This window comes from Chrysoperla carnea, chromosome 1 (genome assembly GCF_905475395.1).
Source record: "Chrysoperla carnea chromosome 1, inChrCarn1.1, whole genome shotgun sequence".
Lineage (NCBI taxonomy): Eukaryota > Metazoa > Arthropoda > Insecta > Neuroptera > Chrysopidae > Chrysoperla > Chrysoperla carnea.
Genome location: NC_058337.1, coordinates 86,624,813 through 86,644,093, shown reverse-complemented (window position 1 = coordinate 86,644,093; position 19,281 = coordinate 86,624,813). Strand labels below are relative to the sequence as shown.

At 29.6% G+C, this 19,281-nt stretch overlaps 1 protein-coding gene across 1 annotated transcript; it reads left to right on the top strand.

Moving 5' to 3' along the window:
* The first annotated feature begins 231 nt into the window (after window positions 1–231).
* Window positions 232–18,470, top strand: LOC123306100. Its single transcript, XM_044887974.1, has 20 exons — window positions 232–355; window positions 423–593; window positions 2,297–4,208; window positions 5,396–5,678; window positions 6,913–7,134; window positions 7,924–8,046; window positions 8,582–8,845; window positions 9,081–9,443; window positions 9,813–10,284; window positions 10,524–10,662; window positions 11,009–11,128; window positions 12,192–12,430; window positions 12,524–12,646; window positions 13,188–13,366; window positions 14,661–14,869; window positions 15,649–15,755; window positions 15,874–16,158; window positions 16,227–16,319; window positions 16,784–17,154; window positions 17,493–18,470. Exons 1-20 carry the CDS (start codon window positions 232–234, stop codon window positions 18,270–18,272), a joined length of 6,579 nt encoding a protein of 2,192 aa, XP_044743909.1. The 3' UTR covers window positions 18,273–18,470.
* Window positions 18,471–19,281: the final 811 nt, after the last annotated feature.

The following is a 19,281-nucleotide window of genomic DNA, read 5'->3' as shown; positions in this document are numbered from 1 at the left end:
AAATGTGTTTAATTCTTTTGTGAGTACTGTTTCAATCTGTGCGGCAAATCAATTCATGATTTGTGTTGTGTTTAACTTTTAAGTCGATATATACAAAATGTTATTTTCTAAGTAAAAAAAATTATACAATATGAGAAAGTTTTATTACACTTAACTGTTTTTAAATGTAATTTTTTGTTATGTTTTTTATTGAAATTCGATTTAAATGGTGTTTAATAAAAATATTAAAAAATGTCGAATACTGTTGTTAAAGATTTTCCTCCAGCTACAAAATCCGCTGATAATGCTTTGGTTATAGTTGTTGGTGAAGATGGTTCCTTATCTGTGGATCCAGAAACGTTAAACAATCTATTAAGTATGTGAATGCCCCCGAGTTTGAATGAATTGTGTTTCTGATTGTTCATTTTTGTTCGTAGATAAAGGTAGTCAAAATACTGAAGTGAGTATAGTCCGAATGTCAGGAACAAGTACAGAAAATGATGAAGTTGATGCAACATTGGAAACCTTTTTAGAAACTACTAACAATATTGGCACTCACAATATTGATACCACAGATATTCTTGAACCACCGCAAACAAATCATAAGAAAATGGGTAAGCTTATTTTATTTGTATTTAGTTATAGGTTAGTTTGAGGGATAAAATCTATTGGTTAATAGTCTCGTTCAATTTACGAAATGGAAGTAGCTTTTTTGATTTAAGCCAAACTTAAAATAAATGTATTTCAGTCAAAATCATGATACATACAACTTATTTAAAAAATTATAAAATTGTAGTATTTTTAACACCAACTTTATTAATTGAAAGGTGATTATCTTTATTGTACTTAAACTATAAAGCCGCTTTGATTTGCTTTTACGTATCTCATTTAAAAAGTTCACAGTTCAATTCTAAACTTTGACCATGAATATACTAAGTGGAATATTATGGCTTAAGTAAAATGTATATATTAAATGAAGTTTTAGAGAATCTGTAATTTTTGTTAAAAATAATTATTCGTAAGTGCGTGAAGCTAGAAGTTGCGACCATTTGACTCTCCCCTTTCGCATAGAAGTTCAATGGCTCACCTTTCTTCATATATATAATCAAAATACATGGTTGTTATACATATTTTCATAAACCAATTTGTATTTATCTTGTCATAATTCATTTTGTTTCGGACAAAATGTCGATACACAAAGATCAACTTTATTAATATTTCGAAACAAATTTGAAGCGTTAATTGAAATGAATAAGTTTGTTGAATTTCATAAATAAGTTGTAGTAGTAAAATTTTTTTACTGTGCTTTTCTTCGAGAATCAAAGTTACGCTTTTAGGAAATTCATTACTCATTTAAATAAAAAATTGAATACACTTTAATTACGAAAGTGTATCATACACATTTGGTAAAGGAACACGCACATTTAACATTGGATTAAGGTTTTGATTAAATATTTCTGAAATTTTAAACAAAACCTATAAAACCGTTCGTTTCGGAATTACATCCATTAAAATAGCCAAAAAGTATTGTATTTGTGAGTTATATAAATGAGTTAATCCTATGAATATATTATTGTAACTGAATACATACAACTTAAGGCATTTAATGTTCAATAATAACGTTTATCAGGATGACACTATCGTTTTGTATCTAGAGCTTCAAGAAATTTTAACCAAATCGAATGTTAAATTGCGGGATTCTTTGTCTCTCTCCTGTAATCATTTGGTCCGCATTTTTTTCTCACACTTTCTTGCGGTTTCCAATGTAAATTCTTAAACTGGTATCCTCCACCTATCGCAAGTCGCGATTTATTTATCATGAAACTATTCGGTTTCTGGCGGAGAATTTACCAAATCAATCTCAATATCTTTTCCTTCAGATAATTCTAGGATCAGATAGTTGAAAGACACAGTTGGAATTTTTTCCTGATTTTTGTTTTATATTCCCTACTTCTATAAGCATTCATTGTTAAATTTTGCCGTCGGAGAAAACGTACCCAAGCCAGTAGATATAGTTCGGTTCCCTATTAGTCTAAATTTCAACTTTTTATTTATTTAAGTAAACAAACTATAGAGTCCTAAAAAACCTCACTATCAATAAAAAAAAGATTTATCAGTTTTTCACGATTCATAGATTTTCAAAATTATTTCATTCTACAGATGAGGGTAAATTTTCGAATCTTAAACCATCAGCAAATTGTATAGAGTTTATACGTATATATTGTATTTTATTTACTTTACAACAATATTTAAATAATATAATATACATTCAAATTTGAATAAACATTTAAAAATAATAAATAAAATTTAATTCCAGAAGAACTAACGGTCGATATTGACGAAATCAGCAGGATGTGTCGAAATATTCAAATGGATCATTGCTACACACCATTAACTTCACCAGGTCAAAAATTAGAAACAATTAATAAAAATAACAGTGATCTATTACAATCACAAACTCTGAATAAGAGTACTGAAGATTTAATGGCTGTATTAGAGGCAGACAATGAACCAGTCTCAAAACCACCGACATCAATCTCGAAACCGGTAACATCTTTACTAGCTCCTGTTGATACAACGAGTCAATTGTTGACACAGTTGGAGAAATCAAAAGATACAAACAGTGCACCACAAGTTGTTACTAAACCTCCAGTTATTAAGACGACACCTTGTTCTGTAGGACTTGTACAATCTGTACCCAAACCTATAAGCGGTGGTGCTCTTTCGTCAACACCAATAAAGAAAACACTAAAGATAGTTACGGTTACAAAACCAGCTACAGGTATTCGAGTTGCTACCACTGCAACTCCACCTTTAATGCCACAGACGAGTACTCCCATTAAGGAACCAACTAAAGAGCCACCAGTACAAAAATTACCCGTCAAAGAAAAAGAATGTAAAATTGTCAAAGAACCTTCTCAAACATCAGTCAGTAATGACTCAAAATTAGAAGAAGATTTAAGTGATATTAGCTCTGATTCAGATTTTGAAATGGATGATGATTCCGAAGATTCTGATTTTGATGCTGGCAAACAGAAAATATCAAAACCAAAATATAAAACTTTTGGTAGTAAGCGCAATAAATCGGGTGCAAATCGAAAACGTGACAAATCAGCTAATAAATCTTTAAATCGTTCACTTGGAAAACCGAAAAAAATTCAACAAAATAAGGACCCTACAAAACCGCCATTAGTTATAAAAACAAATAAAATTGTACGAACTAAATCAAAAACGAATTTGGTTCAAGAAGAATCCAGTACGCCGATTACTCCTGTTACACCAGTGACACCGGTGACACCTACGACTCCACAACAAGAAGTTGTATCGCCACAAACAGATAAACATGATCAATCAAAGAAACTTCCAAAAAAGAAGGTGCCAAAACCTATTGGATTGTTTGACGATGGTATTGCATTATTTTCGACACCGGATGTTATTCGACGAGTTAGTGTTAGTGGTGATTCACCGACTAAAGTAACTGAGCCAAATATTAAACCTCGGACACAATCAGTTGATCAAAAAGTTGAAGATAGAATTGAAGGCAGTAACAAAACGAAAGATGATTTGTCTAAAATTGACTTAAAACCTGATAAAGCTCCAATTACATCTGAAGTAGATTCAACAACGCCAATGGATGCAACTGAACAAACGTTAGCCGGGTTAGATAATGCTAACTTAGATTTAGATCTAAACGCAGATGAATTAATACCAGAAGATTTGCTATTCCAAGTAGCAAAACTTGTTGAAAATGCTGATATACAAAAAGTCATTGATACAAATTTAACGTTAGTTGATCAAAATTTGGATAATCTAGATTCGGTTTTACCGAAAACTAATGACGATTCATTCGTTCAGAAAGAAGTAGAGAATATGAATGTTACGGAAAATACGCAGGATGTCATTCCAAACGAAACACACACAAAATTACAACAAAAACCACAGAATAAAATTCAAACGCCTGTTTCAAGCACTGCACAAGCGCCAGCAGGTAATTTGATTACGAAGAATAATACGAACAAACCAATTCAAATAGTTCGACCCGACGGTCGCGTTATTATAATTCCACCAATTGAAAAGCCAGCAACCAGAAGTAGTAAACGTAAACAAGGTGGGGATAATAATACTAGTGCAACACAATTAACTTCAGATTCGGATACTAATTCTGTAACGGCTCCACCATCTACTTTACAAAATACAAGTGTTATATCGACGGCAGAACATGAAAAATCGTAAGTTATTTTAATTAATTATCTAGACCTTTCGTCGATAAACACATATTAGGCAATTTATTCGATTTTAACGTTAACTAGTCAGCGCTACGAGTAAAAAAATGTAAACTATACATAAACAACTCATCTGATCTTTTCATTGATTGATAAAGCGAAAGATTCCTTATGTATACCTTTATACTTGTGCGTATGGTGCGTATTACAAGATTTTAAACAAACATTTTCGTTAAATATTATGTATCTATGGACGTTGCATACTATACTTCTTTTTTCTATCGCAAGGTAGAATCTTTATTAGTGTTAAAATCCAATAAATAATAAAAATACGCCTGCGGCGGCCGGATTTTATATATTTGAAATGTTCTCTTCATGACTTATAAAATGTTACTAAAGGCGATCTACTCTAAGACTCAATTGAAATCGAAGAACATTTAGAAAAAATGTTTGTAAAATTCATCCAATAATTGTAGGATTTTTAGCTTATGGTTTTTTATTTAACTAATACAAATCCTACTTTTGTGAATCGCAGGTATTCGAAATTATCTAGAAAAATGTTTCTATAATATTATTTCCAATTACTGATTAATATCTTTAAGGGCGGATTCATGTGACCTGTTAAACGACAAATAAAAGAAATTAAAATGATATAAAATTTTAAGGACATTCATTCAAAAATCTATTTATTTGCTATGTGCGTTCATAGGAAAACTGAGTAAATTTTAAATTAATAGAAATTGAAAATTTGTTGAAATTCTGTTAAAAGTTTAAATAATTATTAATTGGTAAAAGTTTCAAGTCTTGTTATCGATATTATTTTTGAAAAATATTGATTTATCGATAAGTATTTTTTTCATGAAACTTTCTTATAACTTTACTAAAATGATGATTAAATAAAAATTAATATCTTCGATTGGACGATATTAAAATGGTGATTAAATAAAAATTAATGCCTTCGATTTGACGTCTCTCATCGTCATTTATGAACGACTGTTATGATTTCTGATTTTCCCATTGAAAAATATTCATATGTAGTTGAAGCTAGCATTTTACTCAAATTTGATATACATTCAATGGTAAATGTCCTCCGTCAAAAGCGGATCAATAGTTTTTGAACTAGAATTGAAAATAACGCAACAAATAAAGACTTATAAAAATCAGTTATATTATACTCAATTTATTTATTTTAGAAAACAAAATACGGATAATAGCCGATCCGAACAATTACAATCAAATACCAATGCTGCAGATGATTCCGATATCTCAGATTCGGATGAAAGTTGGAAATCTGAAGATGATCCAGACAGATTATGGTGTATTTGTAAGCAGCCGCATAACAATCGATTTATGATTTGTTGTGATACATGTGAAGAATGGTTTCATGGACAATGTGTTGGTGTTAGTAAAGCTTTGGGTCGACAAATGGAACAACAAGGCAAAGAATGGCAATGTCCTAATTGTCAAAAAGTAAAAGTAAGTTATAATCCTACAAAATTATATTTTTTAAGGTTTTAAATGAGATAAGGCAAATAAACTTTTGTCTAATTTGTTGCATTAACGAATCTTTTACCCTTAAGCCAGTCACCACTCGTGTCAACTATTCGACAATCTTTAGTCGCGTGATTAGAGATTTGCTCACTCGTCCTGCACGTGCGTCAAATATATCGCACGTTAAATATTCCTTAACTTTGTAAATAATAATTTCTACATAACGTTATGTAAATATATTTTTTAATGCACTAGCTAATAAATAGTTCGATTACTTGATTATGATGTTTGAGAGTGAAAATATTAGAGCAGAGAAATAATCTAAATAACTAAATTCATTTTAACTAATTACACCATATTTCTATCACAAGCATTTATTTAGCTTGCACTTGTATGTATGTATGTATGTATGTATGTATTTATGTAACTATGTGTGTTCGGGTGGAATCTCGCAACTCAATTTGAATCACATATCAAGTGAGCTGAAATTTTGCATGCATATGATTTCCGATTATTTATATACGATTTTCCCATCGCTTTTACCATATTTGATAAGCAAATATTTTTTTCAGTTTTAAATTAAAAATATTTAAAAAAGTAATTTTTTTCTGTGAGTCACTCATAGAAAAAGGCGGGAGCGCTCTATTTAACAAATCAAAAGTGAATCGAAGCGCCTCAAGCTTTTACAATTTGTCGTGTATGAGTGACTCATAGAAGAAATTATAAATCGAGTGTGAGCAAATGCTCATAACGCGAGTGCTGACGGGTTAAGGTTGTATGGATACAAAATCCACTTTTTCCATCAAATTTTATTACAAAAAAACAGACAAAAATTTTGAAAGCTAGCATTTCTATTGATCGATTATCGTAGATTATCGACAGTTATGAATTAGTATTTTGACGTGTCATTGTAAAAATATTCTGAAAATCGGTATGCAGGTTGACATAGTGTCAAGGATGTGCCTTTTGGAGTTGTAAATTATCCAGGTTCTACTGCTCTTTTATGTAAATATTTTATGTTTACAAAAACATGCCATTTCAATAAAAAGCATCTTTTAATAAGAAATATTTAATGATGAGAAAATATGACTTTAATGACGGAGCTCTGCTGCTCACGAGTTGTTTTTTTTATGACGAAGACTCATTCTTTGAATTTCAACGTTTATCGATTTTCACGAAATGAAATTGACACTTACCAACTACTTTAATTACATTCTAGAAAAATGCATTACAGCAAGCATTAAATGAAGCACAACAGGCAACTATGGATTTATTATCTCCAACAGCGCCAACAACTACTCCACAACAAAATACTGTGCAATCGTCAGAAGATGCTGATAAACCAGTTCAGCGTTGTATTGTTTGTAAAGGACCATCTAGATCTGGAAGTGTATATTGTAGTGAAAGTTGCATTGTACAACATAGTAATGCAGTTGAAAGGGTATGTATCTTTATAATACGAAAGCCAAGAATATACAACAAGCCAGAATTCAACGATACACAACATATTCTTGACGAGCCTCTTTCCATGTTAGTCTAACTTGAAATTAACCAGTTTTTTTCCAATATATCTTAAAATTTACTTCTATTACACTCTGTATGGTTTTGGTAATAAGTAAGTAGCTTAATCTGCGAAGCTGGTGTATCCTAACTACTTAACTACATATTTTAAAGACAAACTGGAAAACATGGAAATCTAATTTAGCTCAATACTTATTACTAAAGATGTGCCAAATGTAATCGAAGTTAGTCAAATAGTTTTTACATTCTATTTCAATTTATTTAAAAAAAGCTTGAAAGTATACAAATGCATATGAACTTTTTTCTTATTTTTGTTATATAATCTGAAACTCTCTGTATTTAGAGTTACTTAATAAATATGTAATACGTGCTTTTATCCTTTGTTAAGTGAGATTTAAATTTTTTATTGAAAAACAGCTCTATTTTAATGAAAAACATCAAACCAATGAAAATTGCCGCTAAAAACATAATATTTACTAATTTTTTTTGTCATCAACGTATTTAGCTCATTTTTTATTTAAAAATAGTTTAGCCTTTTCAAGTTTCTGACTGAAAAAATTTTATCCAACCTGCCTATAAAGTGAAAAAAAAACTACAGTAGACCGATGACAGTAACACAATGTGAAAACTCTAAATTCTCCACCATTTTCATACTTATTATTTCGCTAACTATCTAAAATAACAGAATTATTGTACAATTTTCTTTCAGGTTATTGTTTTCGAACGCGCCACAGGAAGATGTTTATCAGGAAATAATGCACCGACAGTGGCAAATTTGAAACAATGGTTAAAACAACATCCTGGTTTTGAAGTTGTTAGTTCTGGAAATAAGGTTAGTAATTATTTTTTTACTTGATTATTGCAACATATTCAATGAAGCACAAATGCCCATCAAAATATCCCTGCCTACATTATTGAGTTGTTTTATCCTGAAAGTAAGTGTAAAATCAAATTATCATTGTACCAAACATTTTATTATTAGTTCTACGACTATTATCTTCATTTACTACTAACCGGCAACATAATCGATGTCAATTAAAGTCATTTCAAATTTAAAAACTAAGAAATATTAGAAAAATGCTAAACATTTCTAGAAAATGGTAGCTATTATAAATTTTTTTTATATTTCCTTGCTTATTAAATGTTTGCTATAGTTCTAAAAACTACTGTCACGATTTTTGTCCAGCTAGCAATGACTTCGACAAAAGAAAAAGAACTTCGAGCTAAAATAAATCGACAATAAATATGTTTGTCTTTATTTCTCTAAACAAGATTATTTGGATACAATTTAAACTTATTGTATTAGTGCTTCCATCGAAATTTTTACATATACATACAAAATTAATACTATATATTTTATTTCATAGACATTAACCCAATCAAAACTGCAACTGAATAAAACTGGTGTTAATAAAAATTCACAACAAAATCTCAAAATACAAGGTAAACAAACGCCAGGCTCAAACAAACAAGCGCCACATATTCTAAATCATCAACTCGGGAAAGGATTACTACAAAAATCACAACAATCATTTTACGGCAAACCAAATTCACAAACACCGAATAAACAATTACCAAATACCGCTACTACGACGCCTGTTAAAAATCAACAAGCGAAAATGGTAACTTCAGTAAGTATGTTTTTTATTAAAATTGTAATCAAATGGTCTTCAAAGTCGTACCTTCATATCTTATCGAAAGATATAATTTTTGGTTTCTATGACTTATACTGAATAAAGTGTATTTCATAACGATATACATTTTCTATAATTTTGTTATTTGTATTTTTCAATAACATCATAATGCCGACGAGCACCACTACTGTTATGTTAATAATGACATTCCTTTAATATTTTTTTTTTGTAGACTCCATTGGCACAAGTGAAAGGTGTAAAAATAATTCAACCGCATACACTAACAATAAAAACACCACCAATAAAACAAAAAACCATTCCCCCAACTACTCCTACAACTCCACAGACTCCCAAACAAACGCCGCCACAAGAGGAAGAAAAACCGATAGTAAAGAAAAAAACACCAAATTCAAATGCAAAGTCAACTACAACACCCCAAAAAGTATCACGACAAAAAAGTGTTTCTTCAGTAACAGAGGATAATAGGCAACAGAAAGGACCGGAACAACTGCGAGGAAATGTACGGAAAACATTAGCTGAACATTTATTGCTACGATTAAAGGAACAAGAGGAAATTAAGATGTCTGAAGAAAGTGTAAGTATAATTATAATATTTACTTTTAATACCGATTTTTGATAAGGATTTTTATTACGTTTAAATTTGAAAATTTTAATTTAGATCTGATCATAAATTGTGAAATTAAAAAATGAAAATAGTAAGATAAAAAGAAATGCAGAAACTAAACCCTTGGTTTCTAGACATAATTATGAAATTTTAATCTAGGCAAATGCAGTAAAAACCATTATTTTGTGGCAAGGGGCGATACAGAACGCTCAGAGCATCTATCTCTAAAAAATATTGATTGTGAATCGAAATTTCGAAACAAGAAAACAATATATTCGAAAACTAAAAAGTAATCACGTGAAGCTTCATTTTTATTCATTAAGTATATTTTGATTGTAGGTAAAAAAGTTATCGGACGAAATAGAAGCTGAATTATATAGTTTATTTAACAAAGATACTGGTGCTAAATATAGAAATCGTTATAGAAGTTTAATATTTAATATAAAAGATCCAAAAAATGAAACATTATGGAAACGAATATGTCAAAAGGCAGTTTCACCAAAGCAATTAGTACGTTTACTGCCAGAGGAACTAGCAAGTCAAGAATTAGCACAATGGCGTGAACGTGAAACAAAACATCAATTAGACATGATAAAGAAAACAGAATTAGATTTGTTATCGTGTGTACGAACCTATGTACTCAAATCACATAAAGGTGAAGAAGTAATTGAGAAACGTGTAGATGCTGTCGATTCAACAATTGTTGCTGATTTAGATGGCTCATTAAACAATGAAGAACGAATAGCAGATAGTACAACTGAACGTCCACGATCTCAAGATAGTAGCTCAAAGGATACGTCTAAGAGTAAATGTAAGTGTTCAATGTATTTATTTATAGGATTTCTTTGCCAAATAGTAAAAAGGAACCTTTATAATTTTATCATTTCTATCTTCCATTTTCCATCCTATTTTATGCCTATGTAAACGGCCAGACAATTACATAATTACATTTAATTTAAAAAAAAAATGAGGATATTTTCTATCCATAAAATTAAGGAGAATAATTTTTAATTTATCATAAATGATTAATTTTTATTTATTAAATTACAGCGTCAGACCACAAACATCGAAGGGAAAGTAGCAGTTCACATCACAAAAGTAGTCGAGATCGAAGTAGTCGAAAACACAGAGATGGAAGTCATGATAGAAAGAGAAGAAGCAGGAGTAAAGATAGAAGGAGGGATGGAAGGTTTGTCATTATTTCTTTTTGATCTCAATAATTTCACGATATCATACGCATGGGCTTATATTAATAAAATGGACTACTAAATTGCATTATTAAGTTCCGAACGAAAGTACTAATTACTAAAAGAACGAACTTATTAAAATACCATAAAATAGTATGATTACAGTAGCAAATTAAGGATATTCATGAACTAAAACTTTGTTTATCGCTCTTCGTTCGATCGCTAACATTATTAATCATCTAACCCATCAAGGTACCGTGATCATACTACCTTAACCGAATCACTAAAGTCAATTGATTTGCATACTATGTTTGATTCAATTATAATCTACTTTCTCTTTTACATTAGTAAGGATCGTAGAAGTTCTGATTCGAAAAAGAGTAGGCATCGTTCACGAAGTGGATCACGACACAAATCTACAGATCATGATAAAAGTCGACATAAGGATAAACATGATCACAAAAATAAGTAAGTTAAATGTCGATTTAAAAGATCCAAATCCTAAAAAAATTATTCAAGTCGTGTTTTTCTCAAATCTACTGCTCTCTATTTGTCCTAATTTTATCTTTTAGCCTTTTTTGGATCACTGTTCCACCATGGTTTTTAGACCCTGTATATATGTAATATATACCAAGATATACTAAGTCTACTCCCAATATTGTAACGCTTAAAAATATTGATGCTACGAACAAAATTTTGGTATAGGTGTTCATAAACTCACATAAAGAGTTCATTTCCGGTTGTCTGTTTGTCCATCTGTCAACACGATACTCAAAAACGAAAAGAAATATCAAGCTGAAATTTTTATAGCGTGCTCAGAACATAAAAAGTGAGATTCAGTTCGCAAATGAGCAACATAGGTCATTTCGGTCTTGGATCCGTAGGACCCATCTTGGCAACCCTTAAATGTAAAAAATGTTCCTTTTAAAAAAATAAACAACTTTTGTTTAAAACATTTTTTCGTAAACGTCACTGTTTACCCTTGAAGGGGCAAATTAAAATAAAACTTGGGTGTCCATTTTTTTCAAAATATAAAAGATAGGCAGTTGAAAATTTAGAGCTGCAATAAATGGTCTTGTGAAATATCCTCTAAAAAAGAAAAGTGATTATAGAAATTCAACACATTTATACAGGGTATTTATTAACTCTTTTAATTGTTTTCACTTGTTTTTAATGTATTTTTATCTCTGAACATAAATTTGGCGAGTGAAACATAAAACGAAAAAAAAGTTTTTCGATATGTTTCGAGAAAATTTCAAACGCTAATTTTTTAAATAGGTAATTTGTCTAATTTCGTTGCCAAATTTTAAGCATAAAATGTGTTCGATTTTTTAAGTTCTTGAAATGTGAAATCAGGACGTTAAATGGAGCAGTGGACCTTAATATGCCTCGGCAGCCCTTTAGAGGACGTATGATTTCAATCTCGCTAATTTATTTTTAGGATTTGACTTAGGTCTTTAACACCAATGCAATGAATTGTGAATTGTTTATTTATTTTTGAACATTTATTTAAAAATAATCATTATTTCAGATCGTCTTCTAAGCATAAGCACAATAATAGTAGCAGGCACAAAGATTCAGAATCGGACAGTACAACTTCAAGTAACACAACTAAAAACTCAACAAGAGATCTTAGCAAATCAGATACAACTGATTTACTTACAATGGGATTGGATAAAAAGTCAAAAGAAATATTAGAATCATTGGTTGATAACAAAGTTGTAGATAATCGAATTTTAAGAGACGAAATTCTTGCCCCAATATCAACTGGTAATTATTATAACTATTTAAAAAAATATATTAGGAGTGTTTTTTAAATAGTTAATAGTAATTAATAAGTAATGAATTTTTCTACTGATTTAGTAACTGCTGATAGTGAATCAGATCATGAACCAAGTTCAACAGTGACCATTGCTACACCACCTCGAAGTGCTGATATCGATTCAACACCTATCGATAAACAGTCGCGCACATCTGTAGATACAGGTAGATTAAAAACACAACATTCTATAATGAACTTTTAGTAGGATAACTGAATATTATAATCTTTCTGATTAAACTCTAGTTCAATTTTTATTTTATTTCATACTTAAAGAGTGAAAGTTTTATTTTATTTATATTTTAAAAGTAGTATATCCGAAAATTGTATACACGTACAACTTTATATAATATTTGCTGCGAAAGCTTCAGTTTGGAATGCATTATGGCGTCCGCAAAATTTTTCACGAGTGTAACTTACGGATATAATATTGTCAGTTAAAGAATTCTGCGCAAAGTTGAAAAGTAAATTTTATAAATAATAGAAAACTTCTATTTATTGTAGTTAGTAATCATATGTGTATTAAATTGCATTAGAAATAAATTGTAACAGTTTTTCACCACATCCACAAAAAACAATTTAATTTATGAGATCTTCCATGTCAGAACAAATCATTTTTTATCTTAGTTTCGAGACCGATTTTGAACGAAAAATTGAGACCGATTTTTTTAATCGATTTTAATATTTGTTAATTATATTTATTTTTAGCAACGGAAGAACCACCCACACCAGAGTTGTCGGAATCATCTGAAAATATTGAAAAGAAAATAATTTCAGCACCAACTAAGACGATTTCAACGCAACCCACCTCTGCTGATGGTCCCGTTATTTGGAAAGGATTTATTAATATGATTGATGTTGCGAAATTTCGAATTACTGCTCAAGAAGTAAGTTTTATTAATATTTTTACTATGTGATCAAATATGTCCAAGGGAATTTTTAAATTCTTTTTTATCATAATGGAGAAATTGCTAATGTCATCATAATTTTCGAAAATATTGAGGCGAATACATTTTTATCTATTATCTCCATATATTAAATATATGAGATATTAAATTTAATAACTTATAATGCTTAGAAATATTGAAGGTTGAATCAAAATTTTGGCACTGGCTTCATTAAATAAAGTAATGATCTATCTCTTTTTGAATCACAACCTCTTAACAGAACTTTTATCTTTTATCTGTTTATTCAAAAACGAAAAGAGACGGCAAACTTGAATTTTTAACAGAGTGTTTTATACTTAATATGTGACTTAAGTTCTTAAACGAATCTGTCTTTAAGCGTAAGAGATTACAAAATAAATTAATGGTAAAAGAATCATGAAATTGATTTTCTTAGGAATTCAATAAAATTGAAATATAAGATAAGTATTAAAAAATAAAAATAAAGAAAACTTTTCCACCGTCTGTGGAATTAGGTGTTAATAATGAAAATGTGCATGAATAACATGCTAGAGGTATAAAAAAGATAAACACTTTTATATATCTCTAGAAAACGATTCTTACCATTTTTTCAAAAACAACGTATTGAAACAATTTATGACGAATTTTTTGGTTCCAAGAAAACGGTCATTGCTCGTCTTGTTAAAAAGATAAACACAAAAAAAATTTATAAATTTACAGTTGTGTGTGTATTGAATATATGTATACATACAATGCCTTAGTATTTGTACACTGTTGTAACAAATAATTCACGAATATAGCAGCATGTTTTTTGTGGATTTGACTATAACGAGTAAAAACGTTAGAATTTTAAGAAATCTTAAGAGAATCTTAAAGAATCCGATTATTTATCTGGACGGATTAAGAGTAACAGTAGAGAGAAAAGTTGGTGTTATTTATCTTTTAGAGGATTAAGAAAATACATCTTAGGACAACTTCCAAAAGGCGTTGTTTTTCGATTTATATCTGTTTTAAATCTCTATAAAATTATTATAAAGATCAATAAAATGGATATAATTATATCCATTTCCTATGAAGTAGACAGTGCTATAGAAAAACTGAAATTTGATCATACAAAAAAATATCCTGCACTTTTTGGTTATATTTCAATTTGAAATCGGAACTAATTTTTATTTGGTGTCTACCAGAGTGTTTATTCAAAAATTGGATAACTCAGTTTTAGAACATTTACAATTAATGAGACTTTGTACTACTAATTTTTATTGTTTTATATTAGGTATCAGGTGATTGTATAAGTTTGGCTAAGGAATTATCAACAAGCTTAGATATCGTGGGAAGGATTAGTCCAGATACTGTATGGGAGTATTTAAGTAAAATGCGAAGATCAACAGCTAAATATATTAGTATATTAAGATTAATGCCAGAAAATTCAGATGAACAAAGTGCATACCAATCTTTATATACTTATTTAAGTAGCAGAAAAAGGCAAGTTCTTTGTTATTATTTATTTAAATTAATTATGTTTTGATTTTATAGTACATTCGAGAATCATATTACGATCTATAATTCTTAAAAAAAAATTTAAGCTTTAATTCTCTTAATGTTCACAAAGAGTGAGATATCATTTATATGTATATGTATATTATATATATATATATATATATATATATATATATATATATATATATACATATAAATGATATCTCACTCTTTGTGATATATATATATGTATGCCCGGTTCCTTGCTGCACATGCCTCCGACGAAATTCACACTGTTTGCATGACAGTCATCGATTCGGCACCCCGAAAAAACTATCATTTGTGAAAATGCGTTGTTCTAACGTTTACGTTGATTGCAGCATTATTGTGGCTAGGGAATTTAATGGAACAAACCGTATCCCTCAACCAATTTTAATGGCAGAGTATTTCATTTTAAAAAAAAATTGGTTATTATAGATGCTTCTTCCTATATTTTAAATAAAAAAAGGAATGTGCTTTAATCCATTGAAAAATGTACAGGCTCCTCAACTGCAAAGTGGCCGGGAATATGTAATTTTTTTCGCTTCTTTCTAATTGTTAAAATGATTTCTAATGTAAAAAAATGATGAGCTTATTATTTTGTATGTAGAAACATTCAAAGTCTACCTAATTAAAGTGGCTTATTTTTCCTTTAAACACAACAGAGAAACTCTGTTACTACAGTGTATAGTCTTGTCTCGGGGATACGATGCCTTACTTACCTTAATTCATATTATTTTTTCTAGGTTTGGTGTAGTGAAAACAGCTAATACATCAATTAAAGATTTCTATATAATGCCACAAGCAAGTTATAATCCTTTACCACAAGTGTTACTTCCTATTAGTGGACCAGGTAAAATAATTATTTTCAAATGTTTTACTTTTTACACCAAACTAACTTAATTTTTGCTAGGAAAATGTTGCATAAAATAATCATTAATTTGATTTTTTTTTTTAATTTTATTTTTAAGGTTTTGAAGAATCACGACCAAATTTACTACTTGGTATATTGGTTAGCTCTAAACGTAAACGACCTCAAATATATGAAACAAATGCTACTATTTTGGCAAAGAAAATGAAAGAATCATCGCCACCGAGATCTTATACACCACCACCTAGCGATATAAAAGATCCACGTACTGGACCACCAAAGACAAATTTAATTTCATCGATTGTAATGCCACCTTTACCCACCGTAGCACCAATTCCACCGCCAGAAATAACAAAACCAGAACCACCACCATTGGATGACATGGGTACTTAATTTGTTATTAAATTATAACATTGATATAAATTTTATAATTTGAAATTTTTTTATTTATAGATGAACCTTACAGTCCAGGTGATTCAGATGATACTTTGCCAACAATTCCAGTGAATATAATTAAAACAAAATCGACTACTGTACGTGAAAAAGGTAAACATGTGTTAATTAAAATATTTTCTTATTTTACTATAATTTTAATTTCTAAAAATTGGTTTCACATTTTCAGTTATTAACTTTTTTATAGTATTTTGCATTCCTATTAGCTGGTCCGATAAACCAAAAATGGTGTTTTGCAAATTTTGGAAGATATACTTTTTTAGGCGCGTTATGAAACAAGTGAAATTTGCAAAATTTAAAAATCCCCGCGTTCATCCGCTTAGGAGCTATGATGCCACAGACACACATAGCGGTAAAATTTATAACACCCCTCTTTTTGATTCGAGAGTTAAAAATATTAGAGTAAATTTTTGTATGTATCAGTTACAATTTGTTAACACCATGAAGTTAGAGCTGAATATTATTATTATTGCATTCTGGCATTATTTACACAAATAAATGATGTTTAAACTATCAAATTGGTAACTGCAATCTGATCATTTTTTTTTTTTTTACAGAGAAAATATTACTACCACCTCTACCACCAGTGACAAAACCGGTAGCATCAGACTTGTCAATATTGGAGCCATTTAAAACATCCAATTATCCAACAATACCCGGATTGGATGCAGCACCAGCCGCACCATCAGAATCAAGTACTACAAGTTCATTAGATGTATTGAATCTTTTAAGCAGTACAATTAGTTCAACATCAGTTATAAATCTAGATGCATCTCCTGTTTCAACGCAATCACTTTCAGCAGAAATATCTGCTTCAACAGGTTTAGATGCTTTGGCAATACAGCGGAATATTGATGAAATTAATAAACGAATTGAACGAGAACGGCAAGAAATTGATTCAATTTCAATGGGAATTGTTCAAAAGAAAGTAAGTGCTATTTATTTTAATTTTTACCCCCCCCCCCTACTTCTAAATGAGTTCACACAAATTTTTTTTGATTGATTCTTTAGCCTTTCATTTTACAATAAAAGCAAGCTAAAATTTAAGGGGAAATATAACTTTTAACGCAGCGATATAAAAAATAGGAATCTACAACAAACCTCGTAACAGCTACGTTTTTTTTTAAATCTATTTTTTTAAAAGAGAGGAGATCCCTTAAGAACTTACGACGTTTTTTTGCGGTCTCATTAGTAATCAATATATTTATTTGTGAAATTAATCGCCTTTTAAAAATTCAATACTAGTGGAAATCTTTTAATTTACAGGATATCGAATCATCTTGTCTAGCAAATATTGCACTGCCAAGCAACCTACAACAAATATTAGACAGTATAAAAACAAAAAAATGTGATGAAACAGATATTCTTCCAAAAGATAAAGAGGAAACTTCCCCTATTGAAGAGTATACACCTGTAACAAACACACTATCTTCTACTAGTATACCTAGTTATGCACCAAGTTCATCCACAACAAAGGAACCAACACCAGTGCTAGACGACGATGAACCTTTACCTACAATACCGTTATTACTTCCAAAACTACCACGACCGTCATTAGAAAGTAAAACAAACATATCAGATTTAAATATTCCATTAAATTTGCCAATTTCGAAAAGAGTACTACCTTCAAGTAGTATTAAACGATCGGCAAATGATAGCGATTTATTAACTGATGCTAAACGAAAACATTTAGATACATCTGGTGAATTACCACAAATTCCATTAAACTTACCGCTTGTATCAAAAAAATCATTTTCACACCATACCTCAACATCCCCCTCCAAGATGACAGTTGAAAGCTCACAAACAAAACCGTCAAGTGTGTTAAGCTCACTGTCAACAGAGGAGTTAATACGAAAAGCAAATGAAATGTTAGCTGCACAAGACGACAAGGTTGAGGATGAAGATGATGACGAATCATTTGATTCTTCAACCGAATCACCTATAAAACAAGCTCCAGTTTTATATCCAAATACATCAATTCCACCACCTACAATGCGTTTTATGGAGCAACCACCTGTACCTGGCCTCGAAGATTACGAATAATGCAATTTTCTGCAAATAGATTTAAATATTAGTTTGTTAAAGTAAAAACAAAAAACATTCAATACGATTTAAATAAGTTTTTGATGTTTAATCAAACAAAAAAATATGCTTTAATTTTTAAGTTTTTTTTCCTTATTTGTAAGCCAAGTCTGTTACCACGTTAAGGTAGCTAATATTTTTTTAGTTAATTATAGTACGAAGGTGACACAATATTTAACTATTTTTATTGCATTTATTTAATGTCTCTATCGATACTGAGTTGGCTTTACGCTACAAAAAAGCTAAATTAATCAAATATTGTCATTAATGGCCATTCTTTTTTTATATTAAATTATATTTTAATATTATATTTAAACTTATTAGAAGGAAATTCTTATAAATGGTATTGGTTCGAATAAAGTGAAATTTGCAACATCAAATTTCAACATCTCGCGAGATTCGCGAGATTGTTGAATGATTGCTCGAAAAATTTTGCTAATTTGAAAAACAAATTCGTAACGTAATTAATATGCTAAGATTAAAGAAAATATTAACCATAGTAACGTGGTAGCAAACATGGTTTTTTTTTGTATAGTTCTTGATTTCTTTTGTAAAAAGTGTTCTCTAAAAATAAGTATTATATAAAAATAATTATATTTTAAGAATTAATTTAAAACAAAGAATGTAAAAATATTTTTTAATAATTCAAAAAACAAACAAAAAAAAAAAATCAACAAAATTTTCAAATATTTGTAAATTTAGATATATCTATATATAATTTTTTTTATATGTTTAATGACATTATAAAAATATTCATAATTTTTTTTTTTTTTTTTTTTGTGTTTTTAAGTATTTTGAGCAAGTACAGAAACGAGTGACGAATTATAATATTGTTTACGTTCGTGGGGATGTGTTATTTCTTAATTCACGTTGCCAAAATTGTGGAGCTATTAATTTCTTTAGTCATGTTGCTAAAATTATAGGATTATTCAATTTTAGAAGAATGCAATATCGTATAGAAAAAGCGAAT

Bases quoted from the DNA above. Each gene is read 5' to 3' on its own strand.
- LOC123306100 (XM_044887974.1), top strand. From the start codon at position 232: ATGTCGAATACTGTTGTTAAAGATTTTCCTCCAGCTACAAAATCCGCT. The intron at 8,846-9,080 runs GTAAGTATGTTT...TTTTTTTTGTAG, and splicing joins AAGCGAAAATGGTAACTTCA to ACTCCATTGGCACAAGTGAA. The intron at 13,367-14,660 runs GTAAGTTTTATT...GTTTTATATTAG, and splicing joins TTCGAATTACTGCTCAAGAA to GTATCAGGTGATTGTATAAG.